Genomic DNA, 26,256 nt, shown 5'->3' with positions numbered 1-26,256 from the left:
GGAGAACATTGGTTTTCAGGGCCATTTAAAATGGTTATTCAGTTGACAGAAAAATAATAATACTTTTAATAATAATCATCGAAGTCCTTCATCAAACAAAGATGCCAAACATTCTCTGGTTTCACTTTCTCAGTCACTATAAATGAAAGATCTTTGGCTTTTGGAACTACAAAAGCAATCTGAAAACATCACCTTGGCTTCTGGGAACCTGTGATATGTATTTTCACTATTTTTTTACTAAAAAGTTTTCAGGTCCGTCTCAATACAGTACTCAAATGGCCATATGTACATTGAAATCATTCCCTTTCAGTAGAGGGATAGTAAAAATTATTTTTTGGGACATTTTACACTAAAAGGACTGCATCTTTGGAAAATATCCACTTGAATTGTCAAGACTTTTTTAACAGATTTGAAAAATGTGACCCTATCATTTAATTCCTTCAGATAACATGAAACATTAAAAATCACCAAATTTGGAGATTCATGGTATTCGCTTGACTAATTTTACACTGTCATCAAGAGATCAAATGTACTACTTTGCACTAATATCATGCACGTCATAGTTTTCAAAACTGAGTGGTGATTTCCCCTTTTTCTTTACTTTGCTTTCATAAGATAATGGGAGCAGTTGCACAGTGAGTGTGTTCTGAAGCACCTGACCCTTAAATAGGTGCTGAGTGGAGGGCCTAGGCTGGGCTGCTGAGACGTGCTCATGCTCTGTTGACTTAAGCATTCAGACTGAGCCATCAATCATCCCAGTGTGACGGGTCTGCCTCTGAACCCCAGCGTACTTTATCTGCCAGCAAAGCCTCCCTGCTTGCCGTGTGCATGTAAAAACCAGCCCTGATTTGAAAGAAGTACATCTAATTTTTATCTCTGTCTCTCTCACCGTCTTGCAAAATTCACTTTTGCTCTCAAGTGCACACACACCTCCCTTTTTCTCTCTCGTTTCTCTCAAAAAGCTGGGAATTGGTTTTAAATCCTTCCTTCCTACTTTTTCAAAACCACCAAGGCATTTGGAAAAGGTTCTTTGCAATTATATTTAATCATATGCGGCCGTCCCAATCAAGGCCAGCTCTGGTGATCACATTTGCATGGGTTTCAGGTTTTGCCCTTCAAGTCAGTGTAGTGCCCATACAGGCTCCGGGGGTGAGGACCACCTGGACGATCCCCAGATCCGCTCTCTCTTATGCTCAGCCTTTCCTTTGCCTCTTCTTCTGCCTTGTGCTCAGCTCGCACTACTTGGTGTTTTTACTTCACATTGGAAAAGTGTTTTTTAAATGTGTTTGCAAACTAGTCGTTTTAGCTTTTGGGTCTTGCTTTCTGCATATATGGGAAGTGGAACAGCCATTACCAACTTTCTATGAAATTTTGAAAGTAAGTAAGTGTGTGTATTTGTATGTGTGTGTAAAGCGTTTTAGCAGAATTCCCAGATGCACTGCCCTACTAAGTCCAGCTGACCAGCCCACCCAGCCTGTGAGAGAGTGGGCTTCAATTTTTCTTCCCTCTGCCGACCGTAGAGGTCAGTGTGACTGTGTGTGTGACTCTGTGTGTGTGTGTGTGTGTGTGTGTGTGTGTGTGTGTCTGATCAAGTCATCATATGCTTGCCGGGCCTATTTGTGTGTGTGTTTTGAGGCCACAGCACGCACGTGTGTGTGTGTGTATAAGTGTTAGTGTGTATACATATGCTCATATGTGTCACAGGAAAGCAGCTTCTGTCTGTGATCTCCTGCTCCTCTCATTTTCCCTGGTGAAAGGCGGCATTATAACAGATTTCCATGACCTCAAGCCAGGGCCTTCACTCCCTTCACAGCGTGCGTGTTTGTGTGTGTGTGTGTGTGTGTGTGTGTGTGTGTGTATATATATATATATATATATATATATTTTTGTGTGTGCGCATTATAACTGCTTTCCATGACCTCCAGCCAGGACCCTCCTCTGCGGCCTGCCTCGCAGCGCTTGTTTAGACAACAGTGGTGCACATGTTGGCTGAAATATGGCTGCTGTGCTCATTTGCTCGGGTGAATTAAGCTACGGCATGTGTGCTTAAACCCAGACGGCTTGCTGATTTATCCATATATTTAAATGATTGATTTAAGAGCAGCCAACACTTGTTGAAGCTGCGAATAAGGGCGGGCTTACAGAGATGAGAGAGAAGAAGGACAGAATTCAAATCATAGCATACACAGCCTCTCTCACACAGGTAGTGATATTTACACCATCCATCGCACCGCTGAGGGACATTATTCACAGAGCTGAAGTAAATTATTCAAAAGTAAAGCTTTACTTTGCACAAGATGGATACTTTTAACGATGTACTGATTGCTTTTTAACATACTCCATTTTCAAATGAGCTATAAAATTTTGTTTATTATGGGTCAGAACATGACATAGGCAATCTGTTTTAATGTCAGGAAAGCCTGGAAGAAAACGTATGAAAACATGTCCCTCCCATTTGCCGTGATATGTGTTGTGTATATGAGGGGTGCGTGTGTGTTTTATTACCTGTCTCATTATTAAATGTGTTGGAGGCCGGCTGAGCTGGGACAAAACATTCCAGCTCCTTTAATGTCTCCCCCGTCCCCCTTGCTTCTTTCTTTGATAATACTTTTCCTTATGAGCCCATAAAACCAGACACTTTCGCAGAGAACCACCTTTTTCCTCTGTGCGCTGCAAAAAAATATGCATCTTATGTTAGTCTTGCCAGTAAAAAAAGATCATAAGGATTTCTCTCGTTTGCAGTGTAATTTCACTTAAAGGCAATATCTTGAAGTGAGGCGTCGCTCAATACTAATATTAAAGGTCACTTTAATCATACATTTCTGAGCAAAGTGCAGCATTTTCTCTATTAGCATTCAGCAAAATAAGATTTTAATGCCTCACATTTATCATAAAGAGCTGGTTAAAATGGACATTTATTGAAGTGTGCACATTTCAGCCCTTACAGATGAAACTGTGTCTCCCTGTACAGTAGAAAATGTTCGTAGCCTAATTTGTTCCTTTATTTCGTCTGTCCCATATTATCTCAGTATATCTGCTTCTCTCCTCCATTCCTCCTCAACCACCCCTTTCCAACCCTCTCCCCTCTCTCTAGCTCTCCGTCTCTCTCTGCAGGGTCGAGTTAGGCATAAGCGAATAATTAGGTAATTGCCTCCTTGATTGAGCTCAATAGGAAACATTTCAATTAGGCTAAAACTGCGCAAGGAGGAAGTAGGCTCTTACAAAGGGAAACATTCCTTGTCATGCAACTGTCAGCCCCCAAGCCCACACCACGAGTCAGGATTAACTGGATACTAGAGGAGGAAACACTGGGGAAGAGGGAGGTAGTTCTGAAAAGCCAGGGGAAAAACGGTGGGGAATTGGGGGGCGGTGGGTGGGGAGGGGGCGGATGGGGGGACTGGAGAAAGTTAGGGGAACCGAGGTGGGGCCTTTAAAGCGGGAGGTGGGGGTTGAAAAGACAGCAAGAAATGATTGCTGCAATTACGGCTATATTTAAACACGCCTTCCCTCTGATATGATTTTCCTGGTGATCCCCTGTCCAGATAAGAGGGAGACCTCTCTGCCTGCCCAGCCGCCTGTAACAAATTACAACCTCCCAGCCATGGAAGAGACTTAGTTCCTCAGAGAGAGGGAAGGGGGGGGAGAAAAAGAGTACAGCCTAGAGAGACTGTCAGATTGCCAAAGAGAACAACTCAATACCTAAGAGAGAGTGGAGGGAGTAACAATAGGGATAAATGAAAAGCAGTTTGTCATTTGAGGAAGAAGTGGTTGATGAATCATTTAGACTAGCGATTCCCAAAGTGTGGTGCGTGAGCTGCCTCTAGGGTCTGCATGACAGGAAAAATGTAATGGTGGTGTAATAGTGTAATAACTACAATAATACTTATTCATGAAATTAAAACCCGAAATTGAAAATTGTCCTTTGTAAATTTAAACTAAAATAAAAAAAACATTATTATTAATACTAGCTCACAGGGAATAGCTACTCACACACCTCTCTCCCTCTCTCACCTTCCTCCTCTCACTCCCTCTCAGGCTGAGCCAGCCACTCTGCACTTACAAATCCTCATATAGATCCTCTTTTTGTCTCTTTTTGGGGTGCATCAACCCAGTCAATATATAGAAGGGGGTGCGTTGCCTAAGAAGTTTGTGAACCACTGATTTAGACTAAAAACATCAAAATCATCTTTTTTATTTTTCCTTTTATTTTGAATCTGCACATTGAGGTTTCCTTTTTGTCCATCTCTGATGTGCTTTAGAGCCTCAATTTGATCACAGTTGAAATTGAGATGTATAGGTGTACACCCAAGACAATTTCATGCGTCTGTGTGTGCATAATGTATTACTGAGCCATGGTCTGTCTGCAGCAGTGCAGCTCGCCTGCCCTTCTGTCATCACATTCACCTTTGCGGCCCTCATACATGGGCCATGAAATTGAGGAGCTAGGCGCTGACCTCTAATAGAATACGGGCGCCTGTAGGTGTTTTATGTAGGTGTTAATGGATGGTGTGTGAATGTCTATGTGGACAGGTGTTAACGTGGAGAGGTGGAGAAACTGGTGCCTGTCTCTGTCTGTGAGTGTCAATGTGTGTGTGAAATTTTGTTTATGTCTGAATATAAGTGCATGTGTATGTGCATGCATACATCTGTGGATGGTTGTATGGTTGTATGTTTAAATATTAAAATTTATGTTTGAATTTGTCTGTGTATGGCTTAATTCGTGCTTCTGTATCTAAATGTGTGTGTGCGTGCATTTTTAAGTTTCATTTTTTTCAGTATATATGTAACTGTCTAGTATATCTGAATTTATATGTTTGGATTTGTGTGTGTGTGTGTGGGAAGAGACTTTGGCTTTAGCTTTTTATCCATGTCCCTTTGGGACGCAGTGTGGTTAGGAGAGTAAACGGCGGTCCATGTTAATACGTTTCCTGTGTCTGGCCCACCACACCTGTGTGGTTCACCTCGACACACACTCACTGTACAACAGGGTGAGTCAGATACATACCCGCACCCCTTTCAGTAACACTGGGGATTTAGTTTGTGCAGCATAGATACAGATGGCTGAGACATTTTGTCCTGTATAGAGCTAACATAGGTGTTGGTTTACTACATTGTAGCATTTCAACATTAGCAAATCTTTAAGTCATATTATATATCGTTTAAATTGCTGACAGTATAGGCAGCGATTGTATTTTACCTTGCGTGCCTCTTGCATGATAGGTTGCCAAAAGCACTCATTCTATTGCTCCACTGGCTCCCCGTGGCCTCCCAAATCAAATTCAAGTCATTAATGCTTGCATACAGAGTGACTACTGGGTCTGCACCCATCTACCTAAACTCCCTAATACAAGTCTACATTCCTTCTCGACCATTGCGCTTCTCCAACGAACGGCGCCTGGCTCTGCCATCCCTACACACAAAGCAATCTCAGTCTCGGCTGTTCTCATCTGTGACACCACCATGGTGGAATGAGCTACCACACGCCATCAGATCAGGGTCGTCCCTCTCTAACTTTAAGAAGCTCTTGAAAACTCATCTCTTCCCAGAACACTTCCTCTTATAACACCTCTAACCCCTAACCTCTAACATGTACTTCCTGTCCCCTTCTTCTTCTATCCCCTTATAGTTCTCTTGTATTGATTGCACGTTTTTGTTAACTCTTCTTTCCCTAGGCATTTATTCCATTGATGCCATACATGCTATTACTTCTTACTAGTATTTATTGCTGCCCTTACTAGTATGTATTGTCAGTTGTACATCTTTGTGCTGTGTTGATGCTCTGTTGATGCTTGTTTGTTGTTCCTCAAATGTAAGTCGCTTTGGATAAAAGCTGTAATGTAAATGTGATGTAATGCTTCATAGCATAAAGTAGTAGGAGGATATTCTCACTTCCAGACTTTCAAATAAATATTTTAGCAATGTTGAAATTAGGGCTGAAGCTAATATTAATTTTCCACCCTGATACTTTTCTTGATTAATAGTTATTTCTATAAAATGTAAGAAAAATACAGAAAATTCCCCTTAAAATATTCCACAACCCAGGTTGGTCTGTCTGATGTCTTTTTCGATATTGCTATCAGTATCGGCCTCAATAATCCATTACTGGTTTGGACTATACAAGGTAGCATCTTCAAATGTCTGACCAACAGTCCAAAACTCTGGAACTAGTGCCTGTTTGGCTATTTTTGCATGAAAAAATTACTTAATTGGCTTTAGATTGGCTATTAATTAGTATAATGATTATGTATTAATATAATATATGATAGTTAAGCAACCACTTGGTTTAGCTCAATCCAATTTGTTTATTGTCTGCAATAAATGTTATTCTTCAACTTTATTTCTCTCTACCTTGCTATTTAATAATTTTTCTATTTGTCCTCTCTCAGTCAACCATGTTTTCACATTGCTTTTACCCAAATAAACACCTAACTGCTAACACAGGAATCACAAAAACAGACTCGGCCCACCTCCTCCATCTCGTGGTGGCCCCAACACCAGCCCCTGTTATGACAGCTCCCAGTGCTGTCTTGACTTAACCAAGGCAGGACACACACATCCGCAGTTATAATTCAGTAATTTGTGTTTGTGCATTCTGTGACAATTGTGACAAATGACTGGCCCGGAGTGAAATGCCAACCTGCCCCCCCCACCTCCTTATTTCCTGCTCGGGGGCCGACGTATGCTTACACTACTCAGGTGTGCTCTGAGAGGGTTTGCGTGCTGAGCATGAATAGGCCAGCTGACAAGAGAAATGATTACACAGACATGTTTATTTTTAAATGTGATTTTTATTTAAGAATCATATCAACTCAGCAGGTCTGTATGATCATGTTTTGCAAGGGGTTGCATGCCGCCTTCACAAATTTGTGGTGAAGTGAATCCCTAAACAGCTTTAGCGCACACTGTCGGGCAACATGTTTTGCCTGTCCGAACGCATGCTTACACATGCTTACTCATGGGAAGCAATCATCTCATCTAGCCAGCCCCCTCATTTACATTTTCCGGGACATTTTTCATCATAAATGCGTTCTGTCAGCAATATTTGCGGGGGAATTGAGGGTTTGCATCGCAGCGGGTCTCAGCAGAACACGGAACCTATGATGGAAGCCAGGCAGCAACAGGAGGAATCCTGGTAATGTTTTACCCACGAAATGAGTTCCATTCCCTTGGAAATCCTGCGCAGAGTTAGGGATATAATACTCATATGGAGCAGTTTATAAGGATTAAGAGGTTTTATTTAGTCTATGGGGCCAGCGGGCGTCCTCTCAGCAACCCTCCTCCATCACATCTTAGCCTTTCCCTGCTGTTGGGTGGATGACCAGTCGGTTAACACGTGGGATGGCAGAAGAGGGCTCCAAGTCTATAGAATGGTGTTTTTGGTGGTGACAGTGTCTGACTTTGCCCAGTCCTATGTGCCAGCCGCCCTGTTTGAACCAGACCAGACAGAGAGTCAGCAGGTCTCTGGCAGGTGGTCTTGGGTCTGCTGTTGATTTCTGGTGTCTTTCCAGCTTAGTTCTAAAAAATGTTGTCTTTACTCTTTTACTCTGATGCATTAGGCTGAACAAAAACAGGTTCTTCTCTAAGCATATACATTGTTTGTACTATTAAAGTGACCTGTAATTTTGTGTTTGCTTTTTATCTGTTGAGATACATTTCTACATGTGTGCTTTAGAGTCTGTGTACGTGTGTGGCTTTCCCCCATCTTTTTCCCAGAAGGAAAAGTCTCATGTTCACTCTCTAACTCGTCCTGGTAGAGGGTCAATTGCAACCAGTTGGCCGCCAGTCTGGTCCAAAGTAAACATTTGGAGAGAGGCGACTGTATAGGCAGGTACCTGGGGGCTCTGTTAGTTGCTCAGCTTTCCCCTTCCTCCCACTCTCTCTCCCCCTCCCTTCTCCCCCTGTACCTCTACACCTCTATGCCTAAGGGCTCGAGATTGCCAGGGTTGCTGCTTTTGGATGCAGCTGGCTGGTGGCTTGCCTTCGTGAGATGGTCCATCTCATGGGACTGGCTCTCAAAAGAGTCTGCTTCATTGGCCCAATTGGTCCTGCCTGCCTGCTGTGGTCTGGCTAGTTTAAGAGCACTGGAGTATCACAGACTGAGACAAGCCAGCCCAGGTCTATTTGGTATGTATATACATGAACGCAAAACACAAAGCACATCTCCCTCATTGTGTAAGCTATCAGGAATATGGTTTTCATTTAGGGCTTTGTGTGCCAGTTAGATTTACTCAGGTCCAGGCAGGGGCCACTTTTGTTTTGTGTGGCAGGAGAGGGAAGGTCTGCTGCAGATTTGCTGTGAAGTGTCGGGCAGCAGTGCACACCAGAGAGACCACTCTGCAGCTTGCAGCCTTTTTTGAACCTGATGGCAGACGACTTCTTTAACTGGGGCTGGGGAGCAGTCTGCACAGCTCAATATTGCCCACATTAATCAAACTCACATTTCCTCACATCAGCCCGTGTGCCTATCAGCAGGGCTGGCTTGTTAGCATAATGAATTCAGGTGGTTCTACACACAGGACCACAGTACTCTAAAAGTGAATTCAGTATGTTGAAAGATAGAATAAAACAAGAATGTTTTTCTGCTTTATTTAGGTTAAAAACTGAATTGCCATTTAATCATCAGGTTGTTTTTCTTTAATTGTGCCATTTTCTAAAGAAACCTCTTTTTGCTAACCTAAAAGCAAAAAAATATGGAACTGCCCTCATTGATTTCCACATATTTGATATAAAGTCATGCCACATCCAGGTGCCACATATTTGCTTTGCATTTACTTGCATCACAGCTCCTATAGGTTGACTCAGCATAAAACATCAAAATCTATCATTTCACGGAGAGTTTAAGTCAAAATGGCCTTTTGTGTACGCGGTGAGTTATTTCTTTTCAGGCAGACTTCCTCTTGGTATGAGTGAGGGGGGCAGAGGGTCAGAGGAGAGAAGGGGGGGGGGGCTATGGCGGTGGGCTGGCTGTCTGAGAGAGTGAAAGCATGCAGTCAGACAGTGGGAGAGGACTTTGCTTTGCTGTTCATTCATACAGGTGCTTATAATTTGCAGCGTGTGATTAATCATTGTTGTGTTTGGGGGTGACATCTTGTTTAATGAATCTGTCTGTCTCATACTTTCACTGTTCTGGGGAGGTAGGCAGTATGTAGCATGCATAGCATTATGTATTATAGACAGACATCTACATATATGCACACACGTGAAGAATTTTAATTTCAAGCTTGTTGCTGCTAAAGACCTTCCATGCTTACTACTGCACTGATGTTGAAGTCAAAAACTGAGCGGGTGTACGAAGTAGCCAAATGCAACATGTGTGCGAGCCCACCAGCTGCCACCACACAGAGGCGGTGGTGTTTTCCGTGTGTTTGCTTTGGGTGGAGGGCTGGCTGGCTGGTCAGCATGGCTGTAAATCAGAGTCTTCCTGATGGAACCCTGATGGACAGGAACCTAATCTGTCCCCGGTGTGTCATTATGCTCAACCTCCCAGATAGCTACAGATCCTGCTGCTCCTCTCATCTCTCCTTGGCCTCAACACATACACACACACACATACACAAACACACACACACAGACCCACACATACCTACGTCCACAGTCATCCAGCTGGGGCAGCCTCCTGGAAACCAGAGACAGTAACGGAGACACACATGTTGAACATAAACCGGTTGAGCCAGTGTCAAGAGTTCATCGTCGGCATCTGTCATAGCAAAGCCAGCGCCCAAAAAGCATTTTCTACTCTCACACCACAGCGCCTCGCTGTTGCTTCAAATGTACACAGGCCATGCAACTCCTGTCGCCAAACTGGCCTCAGTGATGGCTAAACAAAAGCAAACTGACGGATCCTTTTAGGACATGTTAGGATCTGTCCCAGGGCTCCTGCAGAAGAGCCCCCACACACTGTAGTGAGTCAGAGCCAAGGTGTCATCTGTTACTTTTATGAACCGTTACATATCCAAATGGAAAAGAAAATAGTGTATTTCCATTTGATGTAAAAATTAAAAATATTCCCTGACAAATAAATCAAGATTTCAACAGTACGTTTAATTTTTTTTTTTTCAGGACTTTATGACTTTGTAATAAAACGCTTAAAACTTTAGATATCGCCCATAAAGTTGTACTTTGATTCTCTCAGAGTTTTTGTTTTCCTAATCAGATGTTTTCAAATGATGTATGTTACGTTTTGGAACACCTCAAACTCTTGGTTTTATTAGTCTGGTTACTCTGTGACTTTTTCCAAAAAATGGTTCCCACTCATGATTCTGCTGACAGTCTGGAGTGATTTCAGCTTTTCGGACAAAATAGCAGGATAAAAGCGACCACCACATCCGTGCATGGTTTAGTTGGAGTTTGTCCAACGAGGAGATCTTGACCCCTCAATTACAGAATGATGGAGCTGTTTCTTTTACGTGTTGTTGAATTTCATTAACGATTTTGCATCCACACATGTTAAAAATGAACTCAGTAAAGCTTTGAATGTTGCTCTAAAGGATTTTCCTAAAATGTGCTGACGGTTGTATATTTCTGACAAAGATTTCTATGCAGTATCCAATGCTCCTATGCATTCAGCTGTAGCTGATCTTTGGTTCCTTCCGCTACCTTCTGCAACAAGTCTTTCAGAAAGCCAGAAACCGGAGAACCAAGGCTATAATCTGATGCCATCACAAGACAAAACGTGGATGTGCTCCACTAACAATGAATTGGAGACTTATAGACTCAAAGAATGTTTGCTTGACCTTTCTCAGCATCACGTCGGACACAGAGTCAGTCCAGAAAGTCGGTCTGTCATTGACTGCCAATGGAGCAGCTCCAGGATTTGCCTCTTTAATGACTTGCCTCTCATTCCCAGCTTGAGTGAAATGTGATCATTTATACAAATCTTGATAAAACTGTCTTGAGATTGCATGAATATTGCCATGTTTGCTCTGGTTTTATACTGGAGTAGAAGAGCCAGTTTCTGTCTATCTAGGCCTCTCAGCATCTGTTTCCCTATCTGCAGATCTATAGTCTGTTTGTATATGACTTAGAAAGCACTGATAGGCAGATGGGTAAGGCCTGTATTGTGATTAAGTCTGAGTATAGTTTCCCTGGTGCTGGGTGAGCCACGTGGCACGCGGCCATCTGCCAAAACAAAAGCCGTCAGAGATGCCCTGTCACACAGTGAGCCATTAAGCTGCCCGCCCGCATGCGACAATTAATTACCCCAATTCAAATAATGTTGATAAATCATAGACATAACACAAAGCTGTGCTGCTGATTGCATAATTATTGCATCAAACCACCGCCGTATGTAACATAATCACAGTCTCTCATCATGCTCAAACCACCAGCGTGCATCTGGAGCGGCGTTATGCAATGTTTGGAAAGAGACACAGCGAGCTCGCTAACAATATGAGTGAAACTGGTAGGTTTGTGTAGGGCTTTAACTTGTCCTAGAGTCTTTTATTTAAACGGGACAAGAGAGCCCTATTGTGTTTGCATGGGACAGACCTCCTCCCACACAAAGTGCTGGAACATATTTTCGACTGTGTTTAAGCAGTGATGGCTGAGTGCATTTACACTTTAGTAATGGTTTCCTGCCTTTAACTCTCCTGGCTTAGGACAAGAGTGAACCATGCTGGTACTTCCCTTTTGCTACTGCCGCAGGTCCTGCCTCTACTTCTACTGCAGCCTGCAGCTCTTCTCCTTTTCCCCCTCACGCCCGTCAACTAGCCAAGTACAGAAAGGACAGACCACCCTGTCAGATTATTCACTCTCTCCTCTACTGTACCACTCCTATCATTGGATAGTTTGTGGACTGAAAGATCGTATCACTCTTCAGGAATGTCCGTTGGTTTGCCAGTCCCTGCATCATTTGCATTTATCTACCTTGAAGCCTTTGTCTTTACCCGCAAAGACTGTATGTTTGGAGAATGTCCATACCGTGATACATCCCGAAATGTCAGCCAACTAGGGTTTTCTTCCAGGCGGCATGAGGCCTGGGCCCACAGAAGATCCTCTACCCTGTCTGTATTTTCAATCTCAAGCTTGATCTCAAGCTTCTGGGTCGCAAAGTTACAAGCTAGCTTGCACATGGCAGCTTTTTTCTCCCAGCAGCTTGCTGTTATGACATACAGGTGCTCAACAGCCTGTTAACAGTAAAGGTGATGGTCTTTTCTGTTTTTAAAGATATCCATCCAGCCTGCTCTAGACAGCAGCTAGCAATGGGGGAAGCGTCAACCTATCCATATAGACACAGGGTGTTAACAACTAATTAAAGAATTTACTGCCTCACTAAAACTCCATTATTGCTGTTCTCTCCCAATTATTGGCTCTATTATCAGCTTTTATGGACTCAGGTAAGCTTCCGGAGAAAGTTTTGGTTGTTTTGGCTGAGTGGTCAGCTTGGTCCCTCCTCTAAAATTACGGGATTCGGAATAGCTATGAAGCTCAGAGCCTGGAATGTGTGAAGTTTTTGTGATAAAGACACTCTAAAGTGACACACTGTGTTGATAGAACATTTGCATATCTATTTTTCTTGTTACATTAAATGGAATATGCTTCTGCAGCTGCTTCTCCTTTCGCTCAGGCAGAGAGCCATCTTTTGTGTGGTTCCCACATGTGCTTTCCATCTCTGTCTCAGTCTTACCTCTTTGTGTATTAATCAATCTCTGTCTCCCCTCCGTCCACTAGGTGACAGTAACGACACAGCTCTCCCCTCTGGGGGATGGGGATAGGATGGGGTGTAATCTTTGTTTACACAAGGTGAATTGGCTGAAGAGTAGAGGTTACAGGCTGGGTGGGTGCGTCAGCAGCAGTGGTGATGTTGTAGTGATGTGGTGACGTGGTGGTGAAGTTAATGATGGTGGTGTCTACAGTGGGAAGTCCACTTACTACCCATTTACTATTCTGCTTCACATCACTCAGCAGCATATAAAGTCTCGCCATGATGGACCATTCGTTGTGCTCTGCGAAAGCTGAAAAAAAAAAAGGTGTCATAGAACATAGAAACTTCTTAGTTTCGATTGTTTCGGAGCTGCGTAGTAGTAGCAGTAGTAGTTGTAGTTTTCACTATTATGGCTAATACCACCAGGTACCGACTTAGCTACTTCAGAGCTCCAACAGGAGCCGCATCCTATTGTTCCCAACTTTTTCTTCTGATGTAATCTCACAGCCATGTCAGATAAACTTCAAGTTTCGTGGCGGTCATGTTCCAGATGTGTTCATTTGAACTGATTTTAAAGTGAATTTTATGTAACATTACTAAATATGCAAAACTCTTTTTTCAGACAGGATATGTTGATGTTAAGGTTTGATCTCTTTTTTTACAGTATAGTTTTGGTCATGTCTGCATTCGTGCTACTACCACTTTGAGTGGTAGCAGCTGGACATTTCAACTGTTTATAGAGTTTGAAATGGGAGTGGTCGCTGTTTCCAGAAGTGTTTTTCCCCATTCTGTAATTCCATTTAAACTCCTGCTGTCAACAGCAGTAAGTGGTATTCAGGTGCTACAGCTAACTCTAAGTTCTATTTTTTCAAATTAGCTGAGCTGATACTCCACAATATTTGATGTAATTATTTAACAAACTAGAACAGTGTGGGCTGATGTGTCTAACCGTTAATTCAAACAGGCCTGGCGGCTTGACACATACAAGCCAGATGAGAATAATGATAATGATTCAGTGTTCTGATGATTAGAGAACTGCAGTGAAATATTGTGATACGTTTAGCATTTTTCATGTCAGTGTCATATCTGTTTCATCTATTTAAATTCAACTGTCATGCAGGAAAATAAACATCACGGTTTCTCAGTAACTATGAAGTTGTAAGATCTCCCTGATTCCAAATTAGATGATAGTAGATAAGAGTTTGAGCCGAGGGTGGGCTATTTGTGTTTTCTCACTGTTTTGGTTACCTGTAGTCTCACTTTACTAAGGACTCCAATTAAATGGATTTCAAGTGAAATCTAGAGATGCACAATTAATCGCAATATAGCAAAATTCAGTATCCATTGCAGAAGCTGCAATTTTGTGAGGAAGGTAAAATGTACGACAGAACAGCATTATAATAAAGCACTGCAGAGCTGCAGATGTGCCACAACCAACAAATCCTGTTCTCGGGATATAAGAAAACACATCTGACACAAAAGTGATCATTCCCACTATCATATCATCATATTGCAAAAAGGTAAAATCTGTCAAAATAATTGCAATATGATTCTTTTGGCATATCATACAGCCCTACTGATATCTGTATTCTGCACTGACTGATCTTTGTGTTCCAGTTTTAAAAATACATAATTTTTGTTCATCCTGGATATGAACAACTCCAGGCATGTGTGGAGGTTTGATGAAGAATTACATTACGTTTTCACCTGCTTATTTAGCAAATGTTATGATGGGCTACTAGAGGCAGTTGGATAATATCTTAAATATGTGGCTGGGTATCTAAATCCATTTGATAAATCACTATAATACTTTTAAAGTGCTTAATTAAGGACTGACTGTGATATAGAATATTGGGAAATTCAGATCTTCTGCTTGATTTTAATGTCACGTCAGTGTGCACAGTGCGTATGATACTACTTAGGGGACACTCAGGTTAATGTCTTCTGTTTTTTTGTTGGGAATTTGGGGAGTTTGACAACCTGGGAGGATTTACATTATGCAGTTTTAAGGGATAACACACACTGGTATTATATGGGCTGATTCCATTATTTTTAGACATGGAGATAATGTTCACACAACTTCGTCCATGTTGACTGGCTCACCTTCACTATATCTAAAAATCCTGGCATACTGTATTACCTCCCAAGCCTATTTTATAGATTTTAAGTCTGATCAACAGGTTGGCTTCTTCAGTACTACAGTACAGTAGCATGACCTCTAAAATTAAGCTTCTAAAATACTGCCCTGTCTGTCCCAGTCTAGATTTATGTTGTGACCTCTTATGGGCTCCCAACCCCCGTTTTGGCAACCACTGGTTTATAGGGAACAATAGGCATCTATTATAAAAAATACCCTGAAGCGTTTTCAGCTGCACGTTGTGCTCTTATTTGTAGAACTCTATGGCAATCCCTGAAACCTTTGTTACAGGATTATACAGTTTATTTAGATGGTGACAGGTGTCCTGCAGGAGTTGGAGACAATTTGCTTAAAAAGCGATCCTCATGAAAGAATCAGGCCGAGATGACACGGAGCACTTCCTGTCAAACATCACTCACACCAGGTTTTGCATCCATTTTGTGCCCTTTTCTTCTCCTCCCTTCACCCGCTTCCGTACTGCTGCTGCATGTATTTGCATCGGATTGTGGCATGTAGAAAAAGAAGTGGGACCAGTGTCAAGGAAACAGTGACAGTAATGGAGGAGGGAGGCTCCGACAGCGCTGTACTGTCTGCACAGTCTGTCTGTCAATCTGTCACTAACTTATCATAAGCCTGACAGCTCCGGCCCTGACCCCAGTCAACAGCACACACGCCACACCCACACACCTTTTACACTTCCCTCAGTATCAGAGTTCATCTCATGTTTGACAGACAGGGACTTACACGAGCTGTCACTGTGTATAGCCAGTGGGGGAAAATGTGGCATAACCCATGACTTATAAATCTAAACTTGAGACAGCACACGTAACTGAAAAATAAAGACATAATTTGCAGACAGCATATATTAGTCAATATATTTCTCATTTGATATAGTCTTTGTTGACTTTTTGTTATTTGAGATGTTTGATTTGTGAGGGTGTTGAGACAGCACACTCAACTGAAAAATAAATACGTAATTAGCAAACGGGATACATTAGTCAATATATTGCATATTTGATATAGCATTTGTTTATTTTTTGTTATTTTAGATGTTTGATTTTTGAGGGTGTTAGCCGACAAAAGTATCAGGTGAAGTAAACGAATGAATTATTTCCTCCTCCTATTTCCTCCTTTTTTTCCCCCTCTCTCTTTTAATCTCAACGCATACATTGACGGCTGCTGATCTGTAAACAGGACGAGCTACACTGCAGGACGGCTCTGCAGGATATGTGTCCTTATTATGAAGAACTGGTTCCGTTTAACATGGAGAAGGGTTAAAAGCTAGTTTTCTAGGTCGGCAAAATAGCGATTGTGACCCCTGTTTACACAATCTTAAAGACTTAATGAGTCAGTACACAGAGTTCCTTTCATAGAAGAATAGTCCCACACAATAGTTCAGTATATTTTTAGTTTTTAAGCACCACAAACAAAATTCCATTTACCTCCGTTGTTTTTGTCACGAAATAATCTGCATTATTGAATACCAAATGTGTAGGAATATGTTTGTCCTCCAATGGGAATAGGGGTTGGGAGGGTTAGATAACTGACACTCAAGCAGCATTACCTTTGAAAAAGAAAAAATAAGTCTCTATTGTCTTAGACTCAGTATTAGATTGAATTATTTTACTGTAAACTACTTGCGGATATCCACACTGTGCACCCTCGGAGGTGATACAGTAATAACAAATGAAGCAGCACCAGTAGTTGACTCAGGTCCGTGGAATGCCGGGATGCTTGCACCTCTGGTCTGGGGCCCTCAGTTAAAAAATCCCTTGCTGTCATTGGAGATGGCCCCGCTTGTTTTTCTAAGCACCCTTTGAGCTTTTTCAAGTGCAGAATTAGGGACTGTTTGGGGAGTTAACCGGGTTGCTTCTGCGCTCCAGACAGGAAGCCTGATTGGTGATATCTGTGATTAATAGCTCGTGCTCTCTCTCTCTCTCTCTCTCTCTCCGTTTCTCTCTTTCTCTCTGTGTGTCTACCCAGATGTCTTGAGCCATTATATTATCCCGTGTGTGTGTGTGTGTGTGAGTGAGAGTGTGTGTGTGTGTGAGAGAGTGTGTGTGTGTGTGTGTTTTATATGTAAATTCCTTCATAATCAGTTCCTCCGCACTAGTGTTTGTTTTAGGAGATAGAGTTAATATAATGCTCTTTTTTTCTTTTCCTGCTGGTTTTGGTTATTTGTTTTCCCATGCACTAATTTGCTGAGAACAGATTCATCCACCTCTGACAGAAGAGCAGAGTAAGATGTGGAGCATAAATCACGTTTAGTAATGATTGCCTACTTCCGCATTAATGACATTTGTTGCTTTCTTTTATTAACTTAATTGCCTTTAATACATAGGATTATATATAGGCATTTCTTTTGTGCCCCCCTCTATATATGAGGTGATTATATGTCATGACAGTTTACATGTGACATTATTGCATCAGAATGGTTTATACTCCATTTCAATTTTAATGTGATCGGAATTTTTACACTGCATGTTTACTTTAAAAACAGGTTTGGCTCCAAGGCAGTATTTCAATACTATAGTGTGCCTCACTTGGTAGTAACTATAGTTTATTGGCCTCACCAAAGCCAGCAGGGGAGTGATATTCATGATATTCAGATCCTTTATGTTGTTTATTTCACCCACTTCCCTGATTTGCCTTGCTTAGGCCAACCGCAAGTGTTTTCTTACAAATACAGTGTAAATTTATTGCCCTCTGGTTGTAGTAGGTTTGTTTTAATAAACTCACACAATAAATGTCCCATAAAACAGTAGTCTAATTGTTTGTTATGAAAGATAAAGGAAACATGATGTTTGAGGAGGAGCAAGTAGGCCTTGCATAAAAGAGTCAGGAGATGAAAATATATATGAATTATTTTCAATTCTTCTATGTCTAGTTGGTTGTTTATATGGTGTAATAATCATAATCTTAGCCTGTGCATCTTTTTATTTATCGCCACAACATGCTTGAAAGAATTTTATTTCTGCCTCAGCTTTAAATGATCCTGAGATTAATCAGAGTTTCTGTATCAGAGCGCCTGGCCCAGTTGCTGATGGATATCAGGTTGGCTTTGTTGTGCGGATGACAAATTGCAGGGGAGCAGCAGCTCACAGGGTTTGTTTAGCATTCCAGATCAGATGTGTTTTGAAAAGTATTAATGGAGGACATGGAGGAATGAGATATCACCTGCAGGTTCAGTCAGGAGCGCTTGTCAAAACCAGAGCGGACCTGTGAGGTGAGGCTCTGTCATCATGACACTTTTATGCCTCATGTCATGCCTTGAAACCCAAAGACGAGCTGTTATTTTCTGCTTTGTCTCTCAGTGAGCCAAGAAATGTGTTGTGTAGTTACATATTTTTAAAACAATTAGCAATATATGTTCATTTGTGAAATTATTCTCATTTCAAATGTATAACCAACTGTTTATTGATGACCGTTTTCATGTTGTAGGCTTTGTTTACCAAGGACGAAAAGCACAAATAATCTGTCATTTTGCTATTACTTCCTTGAAACAATATATATCTCATGTGTAATGAAAATAATCCTGTACATAATAACAGTAGCAATTAACAAAGTAGTATTAACATATTTAAGAAAGTAGCGTGTAAGCTGTCATCAGAGACTGTAGCATTTACCAGGTCAAGCAAGCGTGTGAAATGAGCAGCCAGTATGTCTCTTAAGTATTAGTCCATTTAACTGGGGGAGCTGTGCTTCCTGTGGCAGTGACCTTCTCCCTGTGGCTGCTGGGAATTACAGTCATTCAGTGTGTGTCTTGGCATGATGGATGACACCTGCACCCGTTGAGCAATCGCTCCCTGACGCACTATTGTTTTTCTTTCTCACTTTTGCGTGGGAGCAAACTGTGTGCATTCCCGAGCCAAAACCAACTCAGATAATCATCTCATCTGCGTGTGATGTATGATCTTCTTTTTCTGAAAGATAAGTCAACAGACGACCGGGAATGTCTGTCTATATGTCCAATATGGTGGTGGCAATGCTAGTGCTACCAGTGAGGCCACTTTGTGTCCATGCCAGAGACTTGCTGCATCATCGACACAATATCAACGAAACTGAATAAGGGATATTGCAGCAGTTTTTAACACCGCATCTCATTGTTTCTTCCATATGGTCCCCTCATCCCCTTAATACCTGAAACAAAAGCCAAATTCCGCGGCTGTTAAAATGCTGCACATGATGTCAGATCTGTGCACTAAGAAAACCAGGCATTGAATCAAAACTATATGTTGCACAGTATAAAATCAGAATAGCTCACTGTTGCAGCCGTTTTGTTTCCACAGTGCAATTATCCTTTGCACTGTGCCTTGGCGCAGAATGCATTTTGTGGCAAATAGCAGTCTTGTAGTGTATGTGTAAGAGTGTGTTAATGGCTGTGCTCCAGACACTCCTTTGTCATTAGCACTTGTGCCTAACTGAGCGTGTGTGTGTATGTGTGTGCGTGCCTGCAAGGCGCCGAATGACAAGTCCTGTCACTACCATTGTGGTTCAGAAACAAAACAACCTTCAAATAATGGAATCTCCCAATATGTCACTCACTGGTGCATAGCAAAGCTATAAACTCAACCAGATGGCATGTCGCTGTAATAGTACTCTCCTGGCAGCTGTAGGAATTGGGTGCCTACAGTTGAAAAGTTGAAACCAGAGAAGGAAAGGCAGAGCTAAGCAAATCATTAGCATCATCTCCTTGGTTTGGCCTCACCATGCTCAGTGACTGTGCATCAGAGGCTATACAGGGGTGTGAAGTGCTCCCGAGAGTGTGTGGGTTCACTACTGCCGTGCTCTATGATTAAACAGTAGTATGTGCTGACAGCTGGGGTAGAAGAGCATGATGCACTGGGGCACATTAGAGTGAGAAGTTGCTTCTCAGTGGTGTCGAGGAAATTACATATTTGGTGTCTCGAAACAGAGACCTTTCCATGACGTGTGACCTCCCAAGCTGGATCAAAATAAATGACAATACTACTTAGTAGTTTTAAACAGTTCCTATAGAACTGGAGCCTCAATAGATCAAAATATTTTGTAGTGACAAGTTGCATCTTATGGATCTGTCATCAGTATATAATTACAGCGCCCTCTGTTGTAGCCTTTTCAGTAATTGGATTGACAAGGCACACAACATAATTTGTTCTCGCTGGGCCCTCTTTTTTTTAATGGAACAAATTTCACTATTCCTCTTTTCACCTTTACAAATACAATACACAGAAAACCCTTTGTGCCTGGAAGCTGTCAAAAGATATTCTGGGACATAAAGGAAGCCCCTAAATGAAGTGGAAACACACCAAATATTACAGCACTTCCTTATAATTTAGATTGCGTGAATTATCATATCATAGTATGTTGATTCTGTCCTGTGTGGCAAACATTGTACTTGGCAATGTAGTTAGAAAAAAAACAATTTCAATTTGGTGACCTGCACCCTGTCATACAACAGTCAAGTTAGCACTATGGTCGCACACTTTCTCTTCTTTTATTTTTTCTTCGCTGCAGACTGTCATCAGCTGTTCTTGAGGTGTCTCGTCTACAAGGGCGTTAGACGAATGCTCAAGTAAACACAGCCAAGTTTTGCATTCATACTTGTCATCACTTAATCCTTCCGCAACTGCCAGGCACCACATACATTGCTAACTGACATTAACCTTGCATGTAAAGACACTAGTCCATAGTGCAATTCTGACAGCCTGTGAACTGAACTCAACACACTGAACTAATCACTGTATGTGAATTGCACAGTGGGGCAGGGCTGTCAATTAGTAAAAAGTGTTAACTACTGTTACCTTTCTAAGTTAATGAAGCATTTGGTAGCCTGTATCCTTTAGAGTTCCTGTAATGTAAGGTTAACGATGAGGCCCAAAATCTAGTGTGAATCATTTTAAGTGAAGTATCCAGATGTGCACAGCTGCTCTAGTCACTTGCTGGTACAAGCAAATGTAGCAGTGAATTCCTTTGGTTATTAATGAAAAAAATAATTTAATTTAATACATATACACTGAACAAAATTATAAACGCAACACTTTTGTTTTTGGCTCCATTCATCATGAGCTGAACTCAGACATCTAAGACTTTCTCTATGTACACAAAAGGACTATTTCTCTCAAATATTGTTCACAAATCTGTCAAAATCTGTGTTAGTGAGCACTTCTCCTTTGCCGAGATAATCCATCCACCTCACAGGTGTAGCATATCAAGATGCTGATCAGACAGCATGGGTATTGCACAGGTGTGCCTTAGGCTGGCCACAATACAAATTTGCAGTTTCACTGTATTAGGGGGGTCAGGGGATTGTCCGGAAACCAGTCAGTATCTGGTGTCGCTGTCTGCCATCTGCCATCTGCCCTGTACAATGGAAAACAAAAAAACAAAAGTGTTGTGTTGATAATTTTGTTCAGTGTAGTTTGTTGGTGATGGAAATGCGAACACATGACTTCCACCGTGGGATCTGGGATGAGTCTTAACTAACTACTACTACTTACTACTACTACTTCTAATTACTAACATGTTTTCCCCTGCTGCTGTTGTTTGTAGTCCCACATCTGTGTATCTACAGTGGTTTTATCTGTATTATTTTCTAGACTGTTATACCTTTTTCAGTTTACAAATGTGAGAGACACATGCCTTTATGAAAATGTAGTGCCATTTAATAAGGAATAACTAATGGCAAACTCTTATGCCATATTCATATTATCATGGAAAGACCCCACCTACGTGCCCCCTACATTATTCTGTGTGTAATGTGTTGTGACAATCAACCAACGTCCAGCGAAGTTCAGCCAGTGGCTGAAGGCAGCTGCTTGTGATGTGATTTTAAAAATGGAGGACAAATTAATGAATATTTCTAAACATACCAAAACATAAATCATAATTCTGTTTCCTAAACTGGAAACATGTCCTTAGCAAATTACTGATTATTTGATAAATATAATGATCTAACAATGTTCATATCATAGGCTGTAGGTCTTTGAGAAAGTCATTATGTCTGGTAGTCTAATCACAACAGATCAGGAGAGATAAAACCTGCAATAGTAGTTTTTGCAAATTGTTATCTATATAATTGTAAATAAGTTATCTAAGTTCCGCTAGAAATTGTTTATCTGCTTTAAAGCGAATACACAGTTATTTTAACATGCATCACACACGTTTGCAGGAGCCTTTTTGAAAATTTTGTTATTTTTGTGTTCTCTTTGTTTTTGCTTCCTAAGTGTACCATTTGGATGAGATTGCAGAAGTTCTCCTTTTCCCCAGACTTCGCTCTCCCTCCGTTACATCACCTGTTAGAGCATGTTCGGTCACTGTGTTTGCACAGGTTGATCTGGCAGGCAGGCAGGTTTGGTTTAATCATGTAATCTGATTACCTGCTGAAATATTTGATGCTCCTCATCTTCACTGCAGGCCTATTAATACCAAGGCCAGAAAATTATGTGTCCAAAGCAGTCCTGTATTTATCTTTTCACTGAAGTACCATTAACAGCCCTAGTCAGGCCAACTGAGCCGTGACAGATGGAATTTAGTTTGACCCTTGCACGTCTTGGTTTAGAAGTTCTTGCTCCTCCTATTTGTACGTTAAGATACAACTGTAGACAAAGTCATTTTTTTCAGTTGATAATTACTTCCCTGGAAAAACCCCAGAAGACACATTCTTTTATAGACAATATGTTTAATTGAGCAAATTAGAAAGAGCCCATATTGTGCCGCAGCTGTGTACACACACAGTGGAATCTGCAAGGGAAGCCCTCAGAGCACCAGTGAAGGGATGCAGTGAGAATTGTGTTTTTTTAAAAAAAACCCTGATTGAGTCAGAAGGCCTCTGTGCCAAAGCAGTGGCTTTTCAACACAGATGCGCATAGTTAGCGTGTGTGCGAGTCCCTCACTGATCGCCCGGCAGCACTGATTCTCCAGCTGCTGGCACATTGTTGATGTACTGGGTTTGCATGGATGACATGGTTGGTGGCTTCGGTCCCCCCAAAATACAGACAATTATAGTCACTAGTAGGAATCATGAATAGAAGTCTTATTGGATCACTCATCCAGACCCATGTTCTTGCAAAGATGGCACAAGGCTCGAAACACCAAGAATTACCGAGGTAGTTGGCCGTTAAATTAGGCAGAGTGATGATAAGGTTCTCATGGAAGGTCGGCAGGTGCTGCCGCTGGCTGGTTGTCAAAACCTTTTGGTAGCAACAAGAAGTGCTTACACTTTTACTTTTGCTTTTTAAATGAAAGGAAAAAAATCACATCAACTTCTGCTGCCTTTTGCCCCAGTCAACCTTCTTATCTGATTGTTTTAAGGTCAACTGTCACACTTGACATAAAACAACAGATTTACATTTCTGTGTGATCCTCCAGATTATCATATACAGTGTAATGTGCATATTGTAAAAATGAAAAGCAGGAAGGGTAAGAAAAGAAATCATGTGAAAAAGACATAGACTGGATAGGCATTTCCGGACGATGAGCCTTTGAGGGCTGCATCTAATCATCTAATGACTGTTTCATTATCAATTGATCTGGTAAATATTTATAGTTCTTTTAGTATTATAAATTGTCTGAAAAATATCTTCATATTGTTTATTTTCTCTGACCAAATCTAAAGTTTTCACTTTACAGTGATATATGCAAAAGACAAGTGGCAAACTTGATATTTGATTTGAGATTTTTGCATTTTTGTTTGAGAAGTGACTTAAAAGAATTCACTCTATCAATTTGGGCTGTATGTATGCTTGAAGCAAAGGGTTAATGTGAATCCTGCCACAGATGACCTACGGTGTACGTTTTCATTCATTAATATATACTGATAGTGGGATACGTATGTTTTTATAGTACCGGAATTACACCCAGTTACCTTGTCTCATTACTGATTAGGAGACTCTTCCTGTGCATTGCCATGATTACTTTCATTCCTTCACTATTTTCACAGCCATCAAAAACTTGCAGATGTTAACAAAAGCAGCCAATCACAGTTCTTGCATCCCCCACGGTGTCTCTGTAGCCGCAGGTGCTCCAACTCCAACATTTTTAAAGAGGCTAATGTTAGCTACGGCTTAGCTTTGGCCTTGTAGCAATGCTGTAATGCCTTAACGCGCAACTATAAATAATACTTCATAGAGAGTCCTGACATCATGTGTGGGCTAGCCTGTTGTCCACCAGATTCTGTAACTCGATACAGTCTCTCGTTCAGTATTCCTTTCATCTGTCTTTCAGAAATAAAGAAGCCTGTCCCTGGCAGACAAGGCAAATGGGTATCCGTTACATCACTTGCAATCAGAAATGTTTAACTTTCACGATTTTTACAAAATGAACAAAGATTACTTTGTGAGCACAGAAAAATCTACATCTCCCATTAAAGCGTAGGTACTTTGAGGATACATCATCAGAACCAGGTTTCATTCATATCAAAGCTCTTCCAAAGTTATTTTTCCTTTTTTGTTTCTGTAATCTCTGCTGTCTAAGTACTTGGACACATCTCGGCCCTCTCTGTCCTGCTCGACTTCCTAAGGCTGTTTTCCAAGGCTGGATTTTGAGTTATTAGTGTAGTTACAGATTGTGGGATTTTGAAAAAGGTTTTCCTTCTTCTGAAACAGAACCTTGAAGTTCCAGTTTCAATTAGGCTATCTAGAGTTTAATGAACTAATTGTATTAGTACTAGTGCATTGTCTCTGTTTATAATATCGATATTGATGGACGGGATAATCTCTCCTCTCTCCTGAAACTAAAAACATAACCAGCCTTCACCTAAATGTCCATGTTTACTAAAATGACTTATCCTGACTGTTTCTACTTTTTAGGTCTGGTAGAGATCTGTTTGATGCATCCCCTCGATGTAGTGAAGACGAGGTAAGCCACCTGTTCAACCTTAAAGGATCATTTCAGTATTTTTAAACCTTATTTTGACATTTTTTTTGTCGAAATGACAAGTAAGTACTAGGGGTTGAACAATAATCAGTCTGGCCGATTATCGGCACAGATATTCAGAATTTTTCCAATAATCTGCATTGGTCATCTTAAAAACAGATAGCTGATATAATTAATTAATTTTTTTTAAGTGTTCCTTTGGCTGTAATGCAGCCGCCACTCTCTGGCTGCTCATCCACAGTACTAGCTGATTGGTTACAAGTCACGAGTAATAGCCTATGAACACTGACTGTTGTGCGAAAGTAGCCAATAGAACGAGCGAGCCATCACGCTGCAGTCCTCTCCTCTCTCAGCAGAGCTAGTTGGCGGGGATCAGTGTAGATTACACCAGTTGACCATAACTACGCCCGTTACTGTAAGTAAATACAGCACAACCAGCAGTACTAGTAAAAGGCTGATACTGCATCAGTACAACAAGTAGGAACGTGTAAAGAGCAATATTTAATCTGCTCTGTGTCATCCACCGCAGCTGTGTTTTGGTTTTACACAAGCACATGTGCTAGCTAGGCAGATAGCTAGTTAAAAATGAGCTAAATCTCTCTGTAGCCTGTTTAGCTGAGATGCTACGTACCTTAAAATTTTGCAAATCCTTGTAAATTTAGCTGCTTGTTGAGAGAAACCAGCTCCTCTACAGCAGCAGCAGAGGGAGGAGGAGGAGGACTGAAACTGACTGGTGTCTTCTTTCTAAACTTCACTCAGTATTTTGATGTCAGGAATATAGTTTACATGTTCCATTTGTTTCCAGTCAGATATTGATTTGAAATAGTGACTTTGCTGCTGTAAACTTAACTTTTGTTGCTGCTCTGAAAACAGTTAGTTATAATAAAATGTTAAATTTGATTACTGTTCTGAATTGATTCTTTTTAAAATCACATATTTTGTAAAGGCAATTATTTAGTATTGAAAAACCAGTGAGCGTATAGATAAAGAACAGAACCAATAAATAGTATCAATAAAATCCTAACAATATCAAATAAATACAATATAAATGGCAGCAGGTAAAGGGTTAGGGTTAAGTTTTTGAAAATTTATCACTCATAGTTAACAAGTCAATCTCTGGGATGGATCTCTGGTTCATTTAATTGCCTATTTATAAAGATTAAACATGACAATTTACTTTAATCTTTTTATTTTTAACAAAGCTTTGTGTTGGAGTTTCTGTTATTCTAAATATTGACACCAAGATTAAACATTTTAAGGCAAATGTATATCTGTTCCAAATATCGATCTATTTGGTTACTAATAATCTGTATCGGGATGGGCCTGGAAAAAAACATATCGGGTGATCCCTAGAAGGTACATAATGTTTAGGAATCAGTCCAGTAGTTCTCATTCTGAAATGTTGAATGAGCAAGTTGTTGCAGAAAGACGACAGTGGAAACGAGGGAGAGTTTGTTGTGTACGTAGAGGAACTGCTAGCAAGACCTTATTTCCTAATGCTACTCCAACACAACAAACTCCTCTCTCCAACTCTGACTCACGTTTCCCCCGCCGTCTTCCTGCAACAAGTTGCCTCTTGAGATTTCGGAGCAAGAATTCACCAACAAAGGGTGTCACTGGG

The 26,256-nt window shown here is 41.1% G+C and overlaps 1 protein-coding gene across 2 annotated transcripts in view; it reads left to right on the top strand.

Annotated features, from left to right (window-relative positions):
* The window catches only part of slc25a21 (solute carrier family 25 member 21), a 93,856-nt gene that overhangs the window by 37,368 nt on the left and 30,232 nt on the right, over positions 1-26,256 (top strand). For both annotated transcript variants that reach the window (XM_038728102.1, XM_038728101.1), the window contains exon 3: positions 24,569-24,617. In XM_038728102.1, the coding sequence (XP_038584030.1) occupies positions 24,569-24,617 (49 nt within the window). The remainder of the gene's footprint in view (positions 1-24,568; positions 24,618-26,256) is intronic.

The sequence above is a fragment of the Micropterus salmoides genome, unplaced genomic scaffold, assembly GCF_014851395.1.
Source record: "Micropterus salmoides isolate LMB-PRFRI ecotype aquatic unplaced genomic scaffold, ASM1485139v1 Ms_hic_scaffold_19, whole genome shotgun sequence".
NCBI classification, from domain to species: domain Eukaryota; kingdom Metazoa; phylum Chordata; class Actinopteri; order Centrarchiformes; family Centrarchidae; genus Micropterus; species Micropterus salmoides.
The sequence above is the reverse complement of the archived record's forward strand: the minus strand, read 5'-3'. Positions and strand labels throughout refer to the sequence as shown.